This window comes from Apodemus sylvaticus, chromosome 6 (assembly GCF_947179515.1).
Source record: "Apodemus sylvaticus chromosome 6, mApoSyl1.1, whole genome shotgun sequence".
Lineage (NCBI taxonomy): Eukaryota > Metazoa > Chordata > Mammalia > Rodentia > Muridae > Apodemus > Apodemus sylvaticus.
In genome coordinates, this window is record NC_067477.1 from 39183376 (window position 1) to 39202518 (window position 19143).

At 47.7% G+C, this 19143-nt stretch overlaps 1 protein-coding gene across 8 annotated transcripts in view; it reads right to left on the reverse strand.

The window, feature by feature from the left end:
* Rgs6 (regulator of G protein signaling 6) overlaps positions 1-19143 on the reverse strand; it is a 560849-nt gene that overhangs the window by 5579 nt on the left and 536127 nt on the right. For 2 of the 8 annotated variants that reach the window (XM_052185517.1, XM_052185518.1), the window contains exons 16-18: positions 18607-18696; positions 14540-14593; positions 10305-14370 (exon numbers count right to left, since the gene is read on the reverse strand). In XM_052185517.1, the coding sequence (XP_052041477.1) occupies positions 14257-14370; positions 14540-14593; positions 18607-18696 (258 nt within the window). In that variant the 3' untranslated portion in view covers positions 10305-14256. Of the gene's footprint in view, positions 1-2904; positions 2972-10304; positions 14371-14539; positions 14594-18606; positions 18697-19143 lie in introns of those variants that run through there. The other 6 variants (XM_052185520.1, XM_052185524.1, XM_052185525.1 and 3 more) reach the window with 5 other exon arrangements.

Genomic DNA, 19143 nt, shown 5'->3' on the forward strand with positions numbered 1-19143 from the left:
TTCATATCTATGCGTTTTATCATATGCAATCACAATTCAAGGGAGAAACCGTAAGAAATAAGATTAGAGGGGGGGGGGGAAGAACCCTGCTGTCTCACCACTGCCTGGGAGTTTCCACTCCTGATTCTTTGTTAGTTTCTGGGTCCATCTTTGCCTTTCTAGAAACTGACTGCTCCCTCCTCCCACCTGGGAGAAAGTCAGATTCCTCTGGGCAGGACTAATTTGGGGCGCTATTTCTAGCTTCCATTGATCCCAGCTGAACCCCTTGGTGTGACACCCAGGCATTTTTCATCCTTGCTAATGAAAAGTAGTGTTTTGCTGGATTAGGCATATCACTCAGAGATGGGCTGTCCTTTCAAGGGCTGTGAAGGTCATCTATGAGTTGATGATTCTCACAGTTATGTGAGATGGACATATATAGAATTACAGGCTCAGGGGAGGGGAAGTAGCAGAGGGTCTGTCTAACTTCATCAGGTCTTTCTTTCCCTGGGCATCAGAACTCCTGGGGTCCTCCCTCCCACTGCATGAGTAAGGCAAAAGGGATCGATTCGGATAGGAAGTATGAGGAATCCCATGGCATCTCCTTTCCCGACAAGATTTGAAAGTATACTGGGAGAGAGAGAGACCTACTTCTTGAGATGGTTCAAGTGTCTGAGAAACTCTGGCATGGGATGGAGATAGAAGGAGCTGTACTTAGAATAACTTCAAAGCATCTTCAACTCCCCATCTTTTCTCAGCTTGTTCTGACTTTGTAAACAAAGTGGGGCTGAAGAAATAGAATGTACAGACAATGGGATGTACTAAGGTCAGCCTGGGCGGCATCCACGGTGGAGCCAGACAGAGTGGCGCCAGAAGGAAGAGGGCATTTCTGGAATGTTCCACCCTACCACAGAGAGTCAGGCAGGTAGGAGCCCCATGGTGAGACCATTCCTGGGGGCTAACCAAGGCTAACACTGAGCTTTTGGAACGCTCTCTGGGGTTGAAGGGCATTTTAATTTGTTTTAAAATACTCTTTCTATTTGAGTATTTTATTAGATGGTACATCACAAAGGTATATCTGTATGATTTGATACATACAGATTTGTAGCAGTGGTGACTGGACACACAGAGGAAGCCATCTCTGTGTTGAGTGCTCCTGTAGAGACCTCAAGAATAACAGAAGCAGATGTGATATTGACTTTTCTGAGATGGATCAGGCAAAGTCAACTTGCTTCCTTTAGAAACGACCCGATTTCATGACATCATAGACCTGCTGCCCAGGTTGGGATTATCCCTGACAGAGTCTGGAACTCTCCTTGAATGGTGTTCATGGACTCTGGTTTCTGCCTCTCATCAAAACCATCACTTAGGATGGTTTTGCACTTGTAGAGCTGACCCTTGACTGTCAATGAGTCACAGGAGACCTTCTTCCATGTCCCTCCAGCTGCATAGAGTCTAATCTGGAACCAGGAAAGGATGCCAGGGACAATGAGGGCCCAATAGTTGAGCCCTGGCCCGATGGCAGAATGCCCAGACATGGACTCCCTGGCCTTCTTTCCAAGTTGTGGATTTCCATCTCCCCTGCTGCTCTACCTCCTTTGCAGTGGAAACTGCTCCCCCAACCAAGACTCCAGGGAGAGCCTTTGGTCTCTGCCCCTCACTCCAGTGGAGCAACCTGCCCTTTCCATTCTCAGCTTGCAAGAACTTCTTGATGATCTTGGGAGATGAGAGGGCATTTTGCTTGCAAAGTCCCTCAGTAGCATACCTGCCTGAGGCCTGGACAATGTCTGCCTCATGCTTTTTTCTTCTTCTCCTCTCTCAGTGTGCACAGGGATCTAAGCTCTGGCTTACTCCAAATTAGGCAAAGGCCAAAGACTCAAGAAAACAGAGACATGGCTATGTGGCTATTGGCAGCAACTGGATGCTCCTTTTCAACAGGGAAGTTCAAGTAACCTTTAACTGCAACTCCAGGGCACATGCAGGGGAAGCTTAATGATTTGATATTATAGACAGGTCAGCAGAAGTCACTAGCTTGGCACTATGAGATTCTTCAGAGGATCTGGGAAGACTTTGACGCCAGCTACCTAAAGACACTTTTCTCCTGTAAACACACATTCATTGGCTGGTGTCCCTAACTATGATATCTGCTAAGTCAGAGCCGATTGGGAAAGAAGCCAACTTCTTGATTTGCCCCTTTCCCTCTTCGGCCCACCCAAAGCAGAATACTTCATGAACGCCGATGTGTGTTCATGTGTCGGAGGCATATGAAGAGAAGGCAGTTCACTTTTCTTTCCTCTCTGCTTTCTTTCCTTGGCTGCAGTTCAGCATTTTATGAGATAGGCACCTGGGCATTCTAACCCTGACAAGGAACAGGCTAAGTGGTCTTGTCAGGACTCACCTGGATAGGACCTTGGACCATTGAAATTCCTAGCTTCAAAGAACCTTTCTACTTGTCTTTCCCTGCAGACTCTTTTCTCATATGAGGATATGAGGGTTTGGGCTTTCCTGAGGCTTCAGCTCTGGGCTTGCAAAAGACAGGTTCTGAAAGCTTTATCTGGGAGAGGGAACCTAAGAGTACTGTGATTGGGTTTGGAAATATCTACAATGCTGTTAGGAAGTGGGTACCCTGAGACATGAACTATAAGGACCCATACCTAGGACAATCCAGGACAAAGGATTCATGTTGGCAACATCTCTGGGATGCTCAACTCCTTGTTTCTTAGGAAGAAAAAAAACCCTGGATGCCAAAAACAGGAATACCAAGAAATGTGTGCCACTGTCTGTCTGTAGGATCAATACACAAAAATAGGAGCAGTGGGCAAACAGACGGACAGATAGACAGATCATCTCTGCTGGATTGGGGAACACTGTCTATGCAGAAGGATCCCCAAGGTTAGAGAGAGTACAGTCACTGGGATCACTCACCCACTGCTGGAAGGAAGCCACCTCGGGGGTGAAACGCGGCGGCCATTCTGACTCTGCGCCAGCAGCACTAGGCAATTGTGTTTGGGGGAAGGGAAGTGAAGAATAACTTATCCAGCTGAAACTGTGAAGACCTGTGGCTTTAGAGGCGCCCCTGCCCAGACACATATACAGCCATGACAGGCATGCAGTCCATGCACAGGCACATGCAAGCCTGCAGCATACGGTGACACATGAGCCATATACTGAACACCTCAGTGTGTATCAAAAAGGATGCACATGCACCTGTGCACACACCTATGCACAGGTATATACAGCCGTGTACACATATGTGCATGTTCACAGGGCAGACATTCCCATAAGCATCTCATGCACGATACATAAGCAGCTAAGAGGTTAATGGTAGAGATTTTTATATCAGCTCCCAGCCATGCCAACCTTTGACAACAGTGCAAACCTGAAGTGTTTGCCTTTATGCACACACACACACACACACACACACACACCACACCACACCACACCACACACACTCCAAATTCTCCTCAGGAAACTCCATTTGTGTCACCCCTGTTTCTTCCAATGCTTCAAGCAGTAGGAGCCCACACCCCAGGGACCTGGTTTATGGAGATGTTTGAGAGCATTCCCTGCCACTTGCTTCTGAGTCTTTCAAGAGCCTTGCTGTGTAATAAGTGCTTAAAAAATAGAAACCTCTGTTTATCTGGCAGATGGAACAACTGGCCTTGGTGAGGTTGTGTTGTTCTGGATGGCTCCAGGCAGGCAAACAGCTGAGAGGTGAGTTGTCCCGGAAATGTGACTCTGTGGCATGAGGGTTATGCTGGGCAGAATGGGCTTTATAGGCTTCTGTAGACAAAGCCAGTCCTGGTCTTTGTCTGGAATAAGGAGGCATCTTAAAATCCTGGGTCTCCGTGGAAGCCCAGAGGTCAAGTCTTGGCAACACAGACAACATTTTTACCTTGGCCCTTCCCACTTCTTGCTCTTGTGTTGAGACTCATAGCCCCAAGTCTTCATGGGAAACCCCGAAGAACTATAAGAAATAGGTCACATGCCAGAGACTGGCCTCTTGGGCACCATAGACCCTCTCCATTCCCCAGCAAAGCAGAGGAGCTGAGTTAAGTTTAAAGGAGGCCAGGAATAATGGCTCCCATACGCTGAGTTGTATTACCGTTGTAGTAAATGTATCTGCGCATAGCATCACACTATAAAGTCAATACAGAGACACCTATCTCACAGAGCTCTGTTGCAAATGACATAAGGTGGTAAATGGAGAACTAAGGATATGTTTCATGAAAAATAATACCAAATGGTTGTCAAACATGTAGGTTGCCAACAGTATGTAAATGTCATACCTTTCCATTTATTATTTTCTCTCCTTTATGGTGGAGGAAACTGAGGCTCAGAGGATCTTCCCATGGTCATACAAGTCAGGGGTAGAGTTGGAGGAGAACCAGTGTCCATCCCAAGCTATGCCCAGCGTCATGTGGTTGGCACCATGAATTCTCAGGAAATAGCAGCTCTCGCTAATTCTATTCTCATGTAATGCTGACCTCTGCTCTGTGAGGCAGGGTTTGTTTTACCCCTCAAGCCCATGAGGGACTTATCCAGGCCCTTACACCAGTATCAGGATGAGTGGGGATTCCATTTTGGCTTCATGCTTTGGACTCACTTTCTTTTCTGAATTCCTGTGATCTCTAAAGGGATGCATGGCTCTCAGGGGAGAGAAACAAGCAGGTCATCTGTGGTAGGGATGACGATGAAAGTGGGGACATGTTGAAGCCAAGCTTTTGACATTCAATTCTAGGTAGTTGGTACAACTTAGTTACAACACAGTTCCACTGCCTGGTTAGGGACACAAACTGGGGTGACTGGCTAGGAGCAGGTGCAGGCTAGAAGATTCAGAGAAGCCAGGTGAGAGGTGCCAGGCAAAGGCTACTCAAAGATACACTCCTGCTGGCAAGATGCACTGAACCCGGCAGTCCTTGTTGTCGCTGGAGAGAATAGCCATAAGGGAAACCTGACGATAACCCTAGAGGAAGCTCCTGAAGGGCAGGGCGGGGCTACCATGGTGGCCACCACCCAACTGATACTCATTGGTGGTCTTTCTCATGATGTCCTACGGACCTAGGAATTAGTCAAGAAAGCTATGATTAAGGACAAGCAAATGACGGAGCCTGAATCTCTGTATCATTAGCAAGAAAACCTCCATGGAGTATATGACCTCTGGTCATGATCACCCACATCGGATAATGGTTGCTTTGTTTATGGATACTCTGGAACCTACAGGGAAAATTCTGCCTGCTACTTTTACTATAGATAGCAAGGTTGTGTTTTTGTGTCTTGTTGGACAGTTCGTGTGTCCCATAAGACATGGAGGTTCTATGAGAGCCTACTCTTTGTGAAAGAGATGAAGGTCAGAGGCACATGGATAAATCCAGAACCTAGCAACCACCAACTCTGAGTTTTCTTCCATGTTTAAAAAAAATAAAATCTTGTTAAAACTTTGCTGACTTTACCAGGATCGCCATGTTTAATGAGAGGCCTCGATGAATTTGAAAGCAAAGATGAAGAGAGGGAAAAAGCCATGAGCTGTAATCACCATAATTACACAATCTCAGGATGAGTTGAAAGCAGGCCCTGGTGGAGCCCCAGAGAGGAGGGAGTGTCATCTGCAATAAGGGTGGCTTTTAGGACAGCTGAAAAGAATGTGACACGAAAGCCCTTCCTTCCTCAGAGCCCAGTCTAAGACAAGTCCCCTAGGCAGAGTGTACAGGGAGGGCACTCCTTTTCTGCTATGAAGCCCCTGGGAACATTTGAGGCATTAGCTTCATTACCTGGAATCTGCCACAACAATGGGTAAAAGATGAATTTCTTTTCTGCTTTCAACAAAATACCCATCCTGGTGGGAATTGTGGCAAGACATGCCTTTTCCGACCTAAGGCCAGGATGCTCAATGCTCTACACCGTGCCCAGCCACCTATGTCAACGAGTGCCTGTGTCCTTCTCTGGCTAACCTCCTCTTAGGCATTCAGGGAAGAGAGGCCTGTTGCCCAAGGCTCAGCTGCAGCAGCAGCAGAAGCAGCAGCAGCAGCAGCAGCAGCAGCAGCAGCAGCAGCAAATGGTCAAGGTCAGGGAAGGAGAGAGGCACAGCTGATGTGTGCAGTGCAGAAAGTCTCTTGAGTTTCCCTTGCTTCCTGTGTGTCACTGTTTACTTATTATTTTCCCATGGCAGATTCCTGGATCCCTCTTCTCCAATAGTCTCAGCAAACTCCCTCCTTATACCTCACTCATATTTCCCACATCCTGTAGACCACTTAATTAAACATGGCAAGATCCCTTAAGAAGGACTTAGTGCAGTCCAGAATCCCAGTTGGAAGACATTTTGGAATTTAGCACAGAAAGCTCCTCTGCAAGGTTCCTGACCATGGCGTTTCTAAGTGCTCTCAGTGAGGCTTGCCCCATGGCTGGCAAGTTGCTGCTGTCAGAATACTCTCCAGCAGAGTGGCCCTCCCCATGTCTTCTCTCCACCTGTTCTGCTTTACCCTTTGGGAACATTAAGATGGGTTCATTTATTCTGGGAAACAAAGATGAACATCAGGTTTGCTTGAGGCCAAGCATCTTTATCTACTTCTGTCTCCTTTGACATAACCTTCACAGATCCTTTCTCTCCTGAATTTCTTCTGGCTTATCAAAACCTTGGACAAGATACAGAAGGTTAGAATGAAGATGCCCAGAGCAACGCAAGGCAGGGAGAATCCCTCAAGGCCTTTTGACCTCCTCCATTGCTGATATGACAACCTCAAGCTAGAAATGACAATCATAGAGGGTGGGAGAAATGGGCAGGGCTAGATAGGACTTTCAATCTTTGGGGTGGAATATCACCAATAATAGTTTATTTTTCTCTTAATTTTTTCCTGTAGTAGGATTGCTGTTATTACAGTCACCCAGGAAAAGAAGAATGGAGTGTTTCTGCCAAATGTTAAGCCAGTGATGCCTGTTCCTGTGTGGGACTGTGCTGTAGTTGCTAAGGCCACAAGGACTTGGCTGTGATGAAGGGGTGTGGAAGACCCGCTGCTGTTTGGATCCTATCTCATTTTCCTCCCCAATAGACAGCTGCCCTGTAACTCTTCAAGCACCCTTCTCTCCTTAGCTTTAGGAAAAACACCTCAGCACTGAAAGTCCCTCTGGGTTGAGCTTGCTCCCCTCTCCTTCAGTATCACAGGCAGCCAGCCATCTGTTTGTAAGCAGCGCCCTATAGCCTGTTCTACAATGTATACATCATAGGTGTGCCTTCCTTCTAGGACACTGTGCTTTCTTAACTCTATTGCAACCTGGGAAATTCTCTCACTGCTTCGATGAAGGGAAGTACCTACCACCTTGTTTTCACAGTGGTTCACTTTGAGGGATTGGGGAAGAAGACCTGCGGGTCTTACTGTCAGTCCTGTGAACTTAAGCACCCTGCTTCTCTTTCAATGCTCCGGTTTTGATAACAGATAGAATTGTGTCTCCTTGACCTTGACCTAGCAAGTCTTGTCCTCTTTCCAGGGCCTGTCAGCTTGGTAATGCCTGGATGTGGCTCTCTGCTCTGCCCTGCTGGCAGCATTGGGGCAGATTTGTTCCCTGAAGAGGCATGTGCAGTCTCTTGAGTGGCCCGTCTCTCCTGCTGTGCAGGGTCCTGACTCACCTTTACCCTTTGCCTGCTCACTGGACAGATGGCAGCCCAGGAATTCCCCATGTGGCTGCACGAGGACACATGCCAGAGTTGGCTACACGGTGACAAGACACAGGCTGAAATCGCACAACCCCACCATCCACTGCTAAAGTGAGATTGCCTTCTAGCAGGATGGGGGGTGGCCAGGAGGCAGCAGGATGGCAAAGGGCTCAGGTCACCTCCCAAAATAGATTCCTGCCTGGCACATACACATGGTCTGCCCCCAGCCTGCCTCTCCGGGAGACTGGCAAGGATGAGATCTGGATCGAAATCAGCTGCTGTAAACACACAGCTGAGCCCTTCTGCCTCAGAGGACTTGGATTTTCAGTTGACTGCATGGCACTCTGGGGTCTTGGAAAGGCAAGAACAGTGGTGTAGGGGTCGAGGGGAGGCAGGGAGTAGCCATCCCAGAGACTTTCTCAGTCCAGTGTCCTACAGGATTCTTCTCTGAATAGGTGCTGGGAGCCAGGGCATTTTTGGAGGATTCCAGCTGTCAGATTGAATCATTAGTTGTAACAATTGGGGTTCTGGTGGCAGGGGCTAGGGATGACTAATCTCCCCAAAATGACAATGAAATTCAATTTAAAGACAAAATAGGACAGAGCAAAACAACATAAACCCCTCCTTGCCCCCAGACCCTGATGTGGAGATAGGTTCACTGGGGTGTCTTCCATGCCTTCCAGGCTGGTTTGGATGCTTTGTGGTTTATAGTTTATGAAAATCAGACTTCTATATTCTCATTTTTATAGCTATAGACAGTATGCTTTACCACAATCCCCATGGGCCAGAATAGAAAGAGGACAGAGACTAGAGCAGGTGCTGCCTGGTACTGACTGTAACTGCGACATCATTGTCTCCCAAAGCCTCTTACTCATCTCTAAGAGTGTTCAGTGTCGGGCCCAGGGTCTCCAAGTGAAGCAGAAAGTGTTGTAGCTCAGGGTGTCGGGGTGTCATTAATGACTCCCAGATGGTCATTCTTTGTCCTGTAGCACATGTTGCCTGGATTCAGCAGCAGCAGCTGACCTGGACAACCTCTGACATTTGCCACTGGACCTCCTGAGCGGAAGGGTGGGACTGCTGAGCTGGTAAGGCAAGATGGCAGCACTCCTTGTTCTCTGTGACCTCTCTCTGCCCTCCAGATACTCAGTGCAGGAGTGAGCCCTGGCTTGTGGAAGGGCCTGCCCTGTAAGTCAGGGATCCTACGGCTTCAGCCCTGCCGCTTATGTCTGCCAGTACTCCTGACTCCATTATACTCACCGTTTATCCCTCAACCTCCACGGCTAGCAGATATGTCTGAATTAGGTAGCTTTGGGGGCAAAATGGCGGCTCCTCTTTCTCAGGAAGTCTCAGCATGGAGAGAAGCACATACCTGCAGAACATTCCCAGCTGGACAGGAGTGCTAGAGATTAACCAGTTCAAACTATTATACAGGCAAGATGGGGAAGAGGGTAATAGGTCTCAGAGAGGGCTAGTTATTTGCAGGGGATCACACAGCTAGGCATTAGCTATGCTGCACTGGGGAATCCCAGGTGACAGTGACGCTGCTCTAGGGTGGCAGGCCTTCACTCTTCCCTACCTACATAATAGGATACGAGTCTCTAGTTGGGGCATCCCTATGGTTGGATAGATGGTAGAGGCTGCCTCTAACATCTGAAACACAATGGTTTCAAAAGGACCTAAGACTGTTCACCATCAAAGCCATTCCCATGTAAGATGTTTCAGCCAACCGTCTCTAGCTGGAGATCTGAAAAGGTTTTCTAAGGTCTAGGCCTTCTGGGACTCTGCTGAGTCTAAATGTTCGAAGACTCATTCTATCAGGCTATTGCTTAGGAAAAGCTGAGACAGAGGGATTAGGAAACAACCCTGGGAGAGGAAGGTATTGCCACCAGGTCAGTTATTCTGCTTCCCCAAACCTTCTTGAAAGCTCCAGCTTTCTAATTCTGGTCTGGAGCTGGAGTCATGTCGAGCAGAGCCCAGTGAGGTGCTGAGTCTTGCTTCCAGAAGGTTCTCTCTAGATTTCTGTTGAGGAGGGAGGGGACTGAGGAGTGACAGCTGGCTCCCTGAGCTTCATCTCCATCTGATTTCCTCCACCCAACCCTGCATATCTTGGCAGACAGCACAAAAGGAATGGAAAGCCCAGAGCAGAGATGCCACTGGTCGTGTGCCAAGGAGCCCTCTGCTTCCAGCCCTTCCTGCTGGAGTTTACGGACTACCACAGCAAAGACAACCTCTGGCCTCTCCATATCTCCTGGGGTGTGTAGAAACCCGCTCCTCTCCTCTCTTCTCTGGAGCATCCTCTGCCCAGGTACCTGTTTTCTGTCTTTACAGTCCAGAACCAGAGCTGATAGAACTCCCAAGGGTTCGCTGGAGCTTTAATGGGGAAGGTCTAGCCACACTGGGGCTATCATTTCTCTTAATTTAAATGCCATCATACTTTGGGATGCCTTTCCTGCTACTGGGACAAGGGATTTTCTCCTCCCCAGCTCAGAGTTCACACCAGATGGCTTCAGCTGCCATCCAAAAGAGAGTATGACATTGTTACTGCTCCTCGGTGAGGCATCTTTGTTTCCTCTCCCTGGTTCTACCTTCTCAGAAGCCCCTGAGCCTCTGCCAGAGTCATGCCCAGAGGAGGCCCCAGCCTGATGTCAGCTCTCAGTGTAAGCACTAAGTAGATGAGAGAGAGAGAGAGAGAGAGAGAGAGAGAGAGAGAGAGAGAGAGAGAGAACACAAAACTGATGAGAGACTTTCAGTTCTGTCCACCCATTCCTCCTCCCTTCTATCTCTTAACCACAAAAACCAGGAAGAGTCTGGCAGGCTAGCAGGAACTAAGCAGTGGAGAATAGTCCTTCTTTGGAGACAATCTTCTCCTCCATGGCTTCCCACCAGAGGACTGTGTAGAAGGTGACTCAAAAGTGGCAGCCCACAAGGATCACTGGGTTATTTCCTAATATGGATTTCGAATATTGTAGCCATTGAGGAAAGGAGGGGGCTTAGAAAGACAAGAGAACGTTGTGTTGAGTTCAGAAAGGGACTTAAGCCTGTGTACTGTTCTTATAGAGGACTTGAGTTTAGTCCCCAGTACCAGCATCTGATGGCTTACAACCATCTGTGTCTCTGAGTTCAAGGGATCTAGCCCTCTTCTTTGGACTGCTTGGACACCTACACTCACACTTCCCCACACCCCATTAATAAAATAAATAAAACAAAATAATAAAAACTTTAAGACAAAGATAGTCAACCAAGCATTCATGCTGGCCACTGCCACCTGGACTGGTTCTCAGTTGATACAGGACACATTAAGAATGGTTGGGGAAACCCAGGGACCTAGCCAAGGCCCATTTTTGCCTGGTTTGGCATACATGCCCCTTACCTTGGAGTGTGGACTCTCTCATCTTCCTGCTGCCCAGAGCATGCTTCTGACACTAAGTTCCTAATATACTGTGTTCTGGGCAATCTTGGGTTTGTCTGTGCCTTCTTTGGTCTCTCAGCACCTTCCACCTTTTATGGCTAGTTCTTGGATTCCAGACTTTCCCTTTGGCCTGAGCCCATGTTTGAAAGCCTTAGAAAGCTGCTATGCATTATAGACCTATCTATAGATAGATATAGATAGATATAGAAGTTAGGGCCACTGCTTACTTATAACCCTGTATAGTTAATGGGTAATTAACTATACAGGGGTATCTGAGAGTCAAGTGGAAGCTGAGATGACCAAAACCTGTGATTTCAATGGATGGAGGGGTACCATGTGGCTGACTATGGTACCTGGAGCGGTACCATGCAGCTGGGCTCACCAGAGAGAGAGTCCTGCTTTCCATCCCAAGTTAAAGTACATATGGATTAGCTGCAGCCCACTGAAAACTTTCATTCACATTTGATTCTGAACCTGGGCCTTTGCCAGCAGATAAGCAGAGTTTGAGGTAAGCTCTCTAGTTCCAGTCTGCCAGATAACATGATGTTTGGCATGATACCCTCCATATTTTATTTTTCTGGTACATTAAAGTCTCAGGTGACTTAAAATGAAACTTCACTGGAGGGAGGGAAGCCCTCCCAGCACTGCTTCTGTGGATGGCCAGCCCCCTCTGCTCTCTAAAACCCTCTTACACACCTCAATGACATGCTCAACTACTCCCATGGAAGCGATGTCTTTGACTTTCAGCAGGCAGTCCCTCCATGTCATGGTATGCCCTTAGGTTTGGAGAGAATGGACAGCTTCTCTCTGAGGATGTCATTCCTTTGTCAAGGAACAAAAGACCATTGCCATGCTTCAGGGGAGAATTCCAGTCCTGTCAAGACTCCATCTGACTAGGCTATTCAGCTGCTTGAATAAAACCCTCTGACCATTGATTAATTCTCAATGGCAGTCAATCCCATGCCCTTATTAGTGAACTGCCTTGCTTTCCCCTACCAGTTCTCTATCAGCAATGACTATGGACAGTCTATTCATTGATCAGTGGCATGGGAATGATACTGAACCAGCCCTTTACTTTGTTAGTGGTGAGTGTACAGCACAGAAAACATGAGTAAATCTTCTTTTGGAGAAGTTGAATGCTTCCTGTCTGTCAGTCATGTTCAGAAACAGATACCAAATTGCACGTTATATTGGTTGGCTGGTTATGTTTGATTAAAATACTGGGATGTTGAGACTGAATTCTTGGGCTCCGAGTTTGAGTAGCCTTATGAGACAGTTGATATCTCTACAGCCATGACCATGTTCCTAGACTTAGCTCCACCTGTGGGGTCGGGGTGTTGCTCATAGTACACAAGGAACATGGACGGGCCAATGGCAATCCATGGCCATCATGTAACCAGGAAGCCTGAATCACCACCTAGTAGAGCCTTCCCTTCAGGAAAGATACTCAGCGAATTGTTTTTAAGACTTTGAACCTTTGGTCCATAAATGCCTAACTCTCAGGTGCTTGGGCTACTTTTCTGCTTCCCAACAGCATTTCTCCATCTACAAGGCATGGCAAATGTATGGAGGGGAGGGTGCTTTCTTGTGCGGCTTGTGTTAACAGACCTTAGAGATCCACCAAGCCAACAGTACTTCTGAGGAGGGGCATCAATTGATGCTCCTTGAAGCTTCATTGAGACCACCGCTCCTCATCCCAACACCCACTTCTCATGGAAGGCAACCTGAATATGTTTGCTCATCTTATCCAAGTACCAGGCCTTCCTCTCTTATACTTCAGTCCCCACAGTCTACTGGAGGAACATCCACAGGGCTGCCAGAGCTTAGTTTTCCCACAAAGGAAACTCTCTTGTTTTCTCAATTTGCACCTGAGAGTCCCAGTGTCCTCTACAGCATGCTCTTAACTTGTCAACTCAATTCTAAGCCTCCTCCATCTATAGCAGCTAGGGCTCAGCTCAATGTCGGAAGACCTCCCCCACACCACTTTCTATAAAGCAATTGTGGTGCAGAAGAGGTCCCATAGACCTGGCCTCTGACAGTGCACCTTCATGACCACAGGACCATGGCAGACCAGCTGTTAGGACAAGGGGCCAACAGGTCTCACAGTCTGCATTTTCTGGTTTCTCTTGTGAGAAAACCTATGAAGAAGGAGAGGAGTATCTATTTTTTAATTGCCATCTCCCTGAGGTGTTGTGATGTATACATTTGGTGAATTCAAAAATCACATTTAAAGGCCATTAGAATGCATCCTGCTATGACAGAAAAATGTCCAGGTGGCTTTCAACCCAGGATTTCTTAGACTATTTAAAAAGAATTCAATGGTACTAATGATACAGTAGTCATGTTATACAAGGACTTTGCCCTTGGACAGAGGTGGAGAAACAAGGCAAGTTTGCACCAGTAGGCCCCACTCTTTGGGAAGGGGGAGGTGGCCAGTTCTATGTGCTCTCTCAACTGCTGTCTTGGTTGCTGCTAGTTTGACATTAACAAGACAGGCAGGGTCCCAAGAGTTCAGTGGTTCCTTCTAGACCAGTCAGTGTATATCAAGCCTTAGGCTCAGAAAGGGGAGGTGGTTTTGCCCTATGCTATGAGGGGTCATGGTATAGAATCTTATGGTATAGATACCATAGGGATCTCATGGACTGCTCTTACATGGCCTTGATTTGTGTCACTGTGTGAGCCCCAGGGTCTCTAAGCTAGTGTATAAAGTGGAAAGACCAATTCCCTGCAGGGACAGTGACCCTGTATCCAGTTTTTACTCATTGTCAGAATTAGGGACTGAGGAGATTTATAAAACCTTGGGCCTGGGAAGTACTTGGTACAGCTATGGGACTCACCATCTATCTTCCTCTCTAGGTCACACTATTAAAAATGAGACTGACAAGGGACCTGAAGGGCTGTGGCTCATGCAGAGGCTACTGACACACACATACCAGCTAGACCACATTGCCCCAACCCATGCAGCACAGTTGCTATCTGCACACAGCAAAAGCCGTCTACACAGCAGCAACAGCAGCTCACGACCCACACTAGCACAACTACTGTCGGGGTTCACAGAGGGAAATTTGGATTTTCTTTCTTTCTTTCCTTCTTTCTTTTGTTTAAATGAATGATAATTCTCAGCCAATTTGGTTCAGCGTTTGTTTCATGGCCTTCTCCCCAGGCTGTGTAGAAGATGCACAGATGGCCCAGCCTCAGGAGCAGGAAGGTCCCTTCCTCCTCAGAGCCTTGAAAAGCAGCCGCAGGGTTCCACCCATGGCTGGGCTCCTCGCTGGGCCTTGAGCTGTGAACCTTCTGCAGAGGGGGGCTGCTTGCTCTTTTTGCAATTCCATCCCTGGAAGAGAAGCTGCAGACACTTGCAAAAGAAAAGGGGTGAGTGGGGGGGAGGGGAAGCACTGGACCCCCTCCCACCCCAAAGAAGATCACAACCAAAAAGGAGGGGCAAAGACTTGTAAAACCAAAAGCAAAAGAAACATGGAGGGCAGAAAACCAGCTGAACTTACCACACTGCGGGTGAACTTTTCTAGGGAAGTTCTACGACCTTGCTCACTTTCTGGCTTTAGGGGGAGAAAAAAAAAGGATAGGGAGAAAAATACAGGGAAAAAAATTCTTCAGCTTACATGTGATTTCTAAACAGCAGCAGCCACAGCTAAAGAACAAAACACAAAAGCCAAATGCGGCAAAATGGGAAAAGAGAAGCGGCCAGAACTATTGGCAGAGCCAATGGGAGAGTCAGAAAACAGCCCAGGAGAACCACACTGCCTGCCTCTCTGGAGCCCAGGTGAGGGGAAGGAAGGGCGGGCGGGGATGGGCTTCTTAAAGGGCCATGGGTGGTACCACAGAGCCTTTGCTTTCTATAGGTTCCTTCTTCCTTGGTTGCTTCAGGGTGATCTCTCTCAGCTGTGCTCTGAGTGGGAGCCTGAGAGGCTGTGGCCAGGAGGTCCCTGGGCAGCCATATGGGACTCCAAGTGGTGACATAGAACAGACTAGCTCTGAGGGTTGTCTGCATGTGGTGGTGGAGGGATGCTGACTGCATGTCCGGAAGCAGCCACCAAGGAGAAGTGAAGTCCTTGGATTCATCTGCGAGTGGGTCAGAGTCTGTTTTCTCTCTTGGAATTTTTTTCTTTCTGCTTAGAGGAACATTTGCTAACTTCAGTGACTTCCTCATGATTTTCTGTGTCCTGAGAGCAAGGAGAGTCTACTCAAGTTCTTTGCAGTGACAGAGGCTCTGAGGCCCGAGGAAAGGACAAGCTGTGTTCTGAGTAGAAAATACTCTCTTGGTTCCCAAAAGTGGTGTCACTTCTAAGCCATATGCAGGGTGCATTCCAAGACCCTCAGGAGACTCACTGGGTAACTGTTATAATTGACAGAGCAGAGGCAAGAGAATGCAAAAGCCTGGAATGTTCTATAGGCCTCAGGAGGAAAAGAGGTGTGTGAGCCTAATCCTCTCCCCAAGTTTCCTACCTGGAAAGAATAGAATTTTATTCCAAATACCTGCTAGTTTAACCTAGAGTTCTGTTTCAGGTCCTGAGCCCAAGGCTTGGAAATTCAGAGGGCACACACAATAGCGTGGACACAGGTTCTCAACCTCCCCCACCCCACCCCCCACACGTACATACAGAGCAAATACTTGCAACTCGGGAACTGAAGAAGCAGCTAGGTGTCTGTGGGTCTGGAATGTGCTAGAAGCAGGGGGGTCTGGCAAAGGCAGCCGTCCTTGGCATCCACCCATGCCCCCTCCTGACTCAGTCAGCTCCGGAAAGACAGATATGAAGTTGCAGAAGGAAAACACAAGACAGATGACACGTTGGGCTTTCATCTCGTATTTGGCCTGTGGGATCTATGTCTGGCACATTACCCGCTCTGCTACGGAGGTGGCACAGCTTAGCTCTCACCCTAAAGGTACCAGATGGCAGCTACTGTGTCTAGACTTCAGGAGCTTCCATCCTTATTCCCTAGCTGTACAGTTGGGTCTCCCTTGAGCTGCTGAGGAATCCCAGCATTGCTGCAACGTCACTGTCCATCGAAATCCAGATTCTCCCACCCTTAGAATCTAATTTTCCAGAGCAGCTACCCTCTCCTCTGAAGATAGAGATAAAAAGAGGACGAGTCAGGGAAGACACAACTGAAGGCTGAGCTTCTAGACTTGACCAGGCATGGCTCTCAGCCAAAAGGAGAGGCCAATTCTTACTCTACCTCTGTGACTGGAGGGTGGAAATCTCACGAATCCTTTTATAAACTGGGTATTGCTGTCACAGGATAAGCACCACTGGAATCAGAAGATGGTCTGGGCCTTCCTGAAGGTGTTCAGTATCAAATCTGATGCCCAGAGACTCTCAGGAAGACATGGATGGGAAAGTACCAGTATTGAAGAGATCAGCCGGTGTTCCGGCTTTCTGCTGTAAGAGCATCCCTTGATCGGAGGGCTCAGGGAGAACTGCGATGAACTTCATTTGTAACTTTTCTCAGGAAGAGGTTTGGACTGGCTGGGTTTGTGTGTCAACTTGACACAGGGTGGAGTTACCACAGAGAAAGGAGCTTCGGTTGGGGAAGTGCCTCCATGAGATCCAGCTGTGGGGCATTTTTCTCAGTGATCAAGGGGGGAGGGCCCCTTGTGGGTGGTGCCATCCCTGGGCTGGTAGTCTTGGGTTCTATACGAAAGAAAACTGAGCAAGCCAGGAGAAGCAAGCCAGTAAGAAACACCCCTCCATGGCCTCTGCATCAGCTCCTGCTTCCTGACCTGCTTGAGTTCCAGTCCTGACTTCCTTTAGTGATGAACTACAATGTGGAAGTATAAGCTCAATAAACAATTTCCTCCCCAACTTGCTTCTTGGTCATGATTTTGTGCAGGAATAGAAACAGTGTTAATTCCTTCCCCAACTCCACTGATCTCCGGAAGGTTTTGCTATCTTGGGAGAACCTGCTAACTCAGCTGGTTCAGCCCACTTCCTGGATTGGGGTGAATCTTCCATTTGTGCACATCATGGGGAGATGAAATGCTTTTAACCCAAAAGTTTACATAGGTAGTCACAGATTGGTGAAACTGTTAGAACCTTAAATGTCCCCCAGATATGGTCAATTTAGGGGGCTTGAGCCTCAAGAAATAAGAAATGCTTTGTTTGAAGTTCTCCCGTGAGATCGGGGATATAAGTACTCCAAGTCTATGACCTTGATCTTTGTTTCCCATGCTTAAATACTGGGTACCAGACTCGCTTTGTGTGTACACCTCAGCCTCCCTCTACTAGAACCCATCCTCCAACAAGGGAATTGGCAAAAGAGTAGTTTTCACATTCTCTAACCCAGTGTCTATACTCCAAGGAGGGGCTTTGGAACCACCAGAGCTCAACTTTTGATAATAGACCTTCTAGAACTTCTTTCATCTTTCCCGAGTCTTGGGGCTCTTCTGAGGGTTGTGTAAGAAAAGGAAGGTGGATTTAAATGCTCTTCAGGACACTGGAGTTACATGGCACCAACTTAGATAGGCAGACAGGCAAACACAAAGTACAGTTGCCAATACACAGAGAAGGGTGTGAGGCTGAGAGGCAACTGACAGAAAGTCTGTGGGTGGGCAAGTGCATGCTTGGGGACAGGGAAAATCTGGTGGGAAGAAGAAAGGTGTGTGTGTGTGTGTGTGTGTGTGTGTGTGTGTGCGCGCGCGCACGCACATGCGCACTTGTGCACACAGTGAAATTGGAAGTGGTAGAATCTGGAGCAAATTGAGCCGCATTTAACCACACAGGGACTTCAGGTTGAAGCTGAAGTGGACAGAGGCCTGGCAGGCTCTCCAGACTCACAAGCCCTCTCTTGTCTTTCCCTTTCCCAGGTACCATTCTGCATTCCTTCTCACCAGAAATCTTGCTAAATTTGTCTCTGTTCCAGGCACCCTTACCACCTGCATGCTGAGGGCTTTGGGGCTCTGTGAACCAAGACTCCAAGGGCTATAAGAGCCATGATTTAATTCCAAGTGGAAGAGGGGGAAGTGGTTGGAATGTAATTACTTCCTACTTTAAAGAACCAGGAAAAACTTTAGAGGCAACAGCATGGCACAGAGAGACCCATGGCCAATCTTGGTGATTATTCGGATAGTTGAAAGTCCCCTTAACACCTATAAGACTTTCTTTCCCAGGACAGGACTGGATTCCTTTGCTCCCTTTCTAGTCTGGTTAAAGAGGGAAGGACTGTTGAGAATGACTGGATGAAACTGTCATTGAAAGTCTCTCTGGTATCCTAGGAGATTTGCTTGGGTCACTGCCAACCTGACATTCTGGGGTTGAGTTACTGTGGCAATGATATCTGGTCACACTCCTCTCACTACTGGCAAAACAGGTAGACAAAGTTTGGGGGACATTGAGGTGGGCAGCTACATCCGGGTATCAGTGGGGGTGAGGGAGAAGGCTGGAACAGTAACTTTCCTCACTGTTTACGATTGGAGGGTAGCAGACAGAAGAGGGGAGAGAAGAAAGGAAAAATAAATAAAACCCAAGGGATAATATTCCCATTTCACACCAGCAGCAAGCAGCAGCGAGAGTCGACAGTGCTAAGAAAGGCGAACTTGCCCTTCCCAAGATACCTTCTTCTTGGCCAGCAATAGATCTTGGTAAGCATTGGACCGGAGGAAGCGGGCGTAGCTGTCACTCTTCATCAGCTTGTAGATGTGCTCCTGGGGGAGGAGAGGAGTAGGGAGACAGAGAAGGAGCCATCAGTTGGAGCTAAAGGAAACTGCAACCCAACTGACCTGGGGGTGAATGAGCAGAGGAACCTAGGGAGGATTTGAATGGAGCGAGGAAAACTTGCCATGTGTCCCACCTCGCCCACATCACATGTAAACCAAGAGATAAAGAAACAAATGAAATGGTATTTTCTCTTGTAGAGCAAGAGATCCTTGCGGTTCATATCTCAAAGGACTTGTAATCGGGTCTGGGTATCATGTTGGGGTTTTAATGGTTAAAGTCACAGTAACAGCAATTGGGAGAAATAAACTACTGGTATACACTGAAACTGGGGAGAATCTCAAGCGAATTATGGTGAATGAAAATCTTGACCCTCAATCATACTATGTGATTCCATTGATAGAATATTCTTTAAAAGATGGATTAGAGAAATAGAT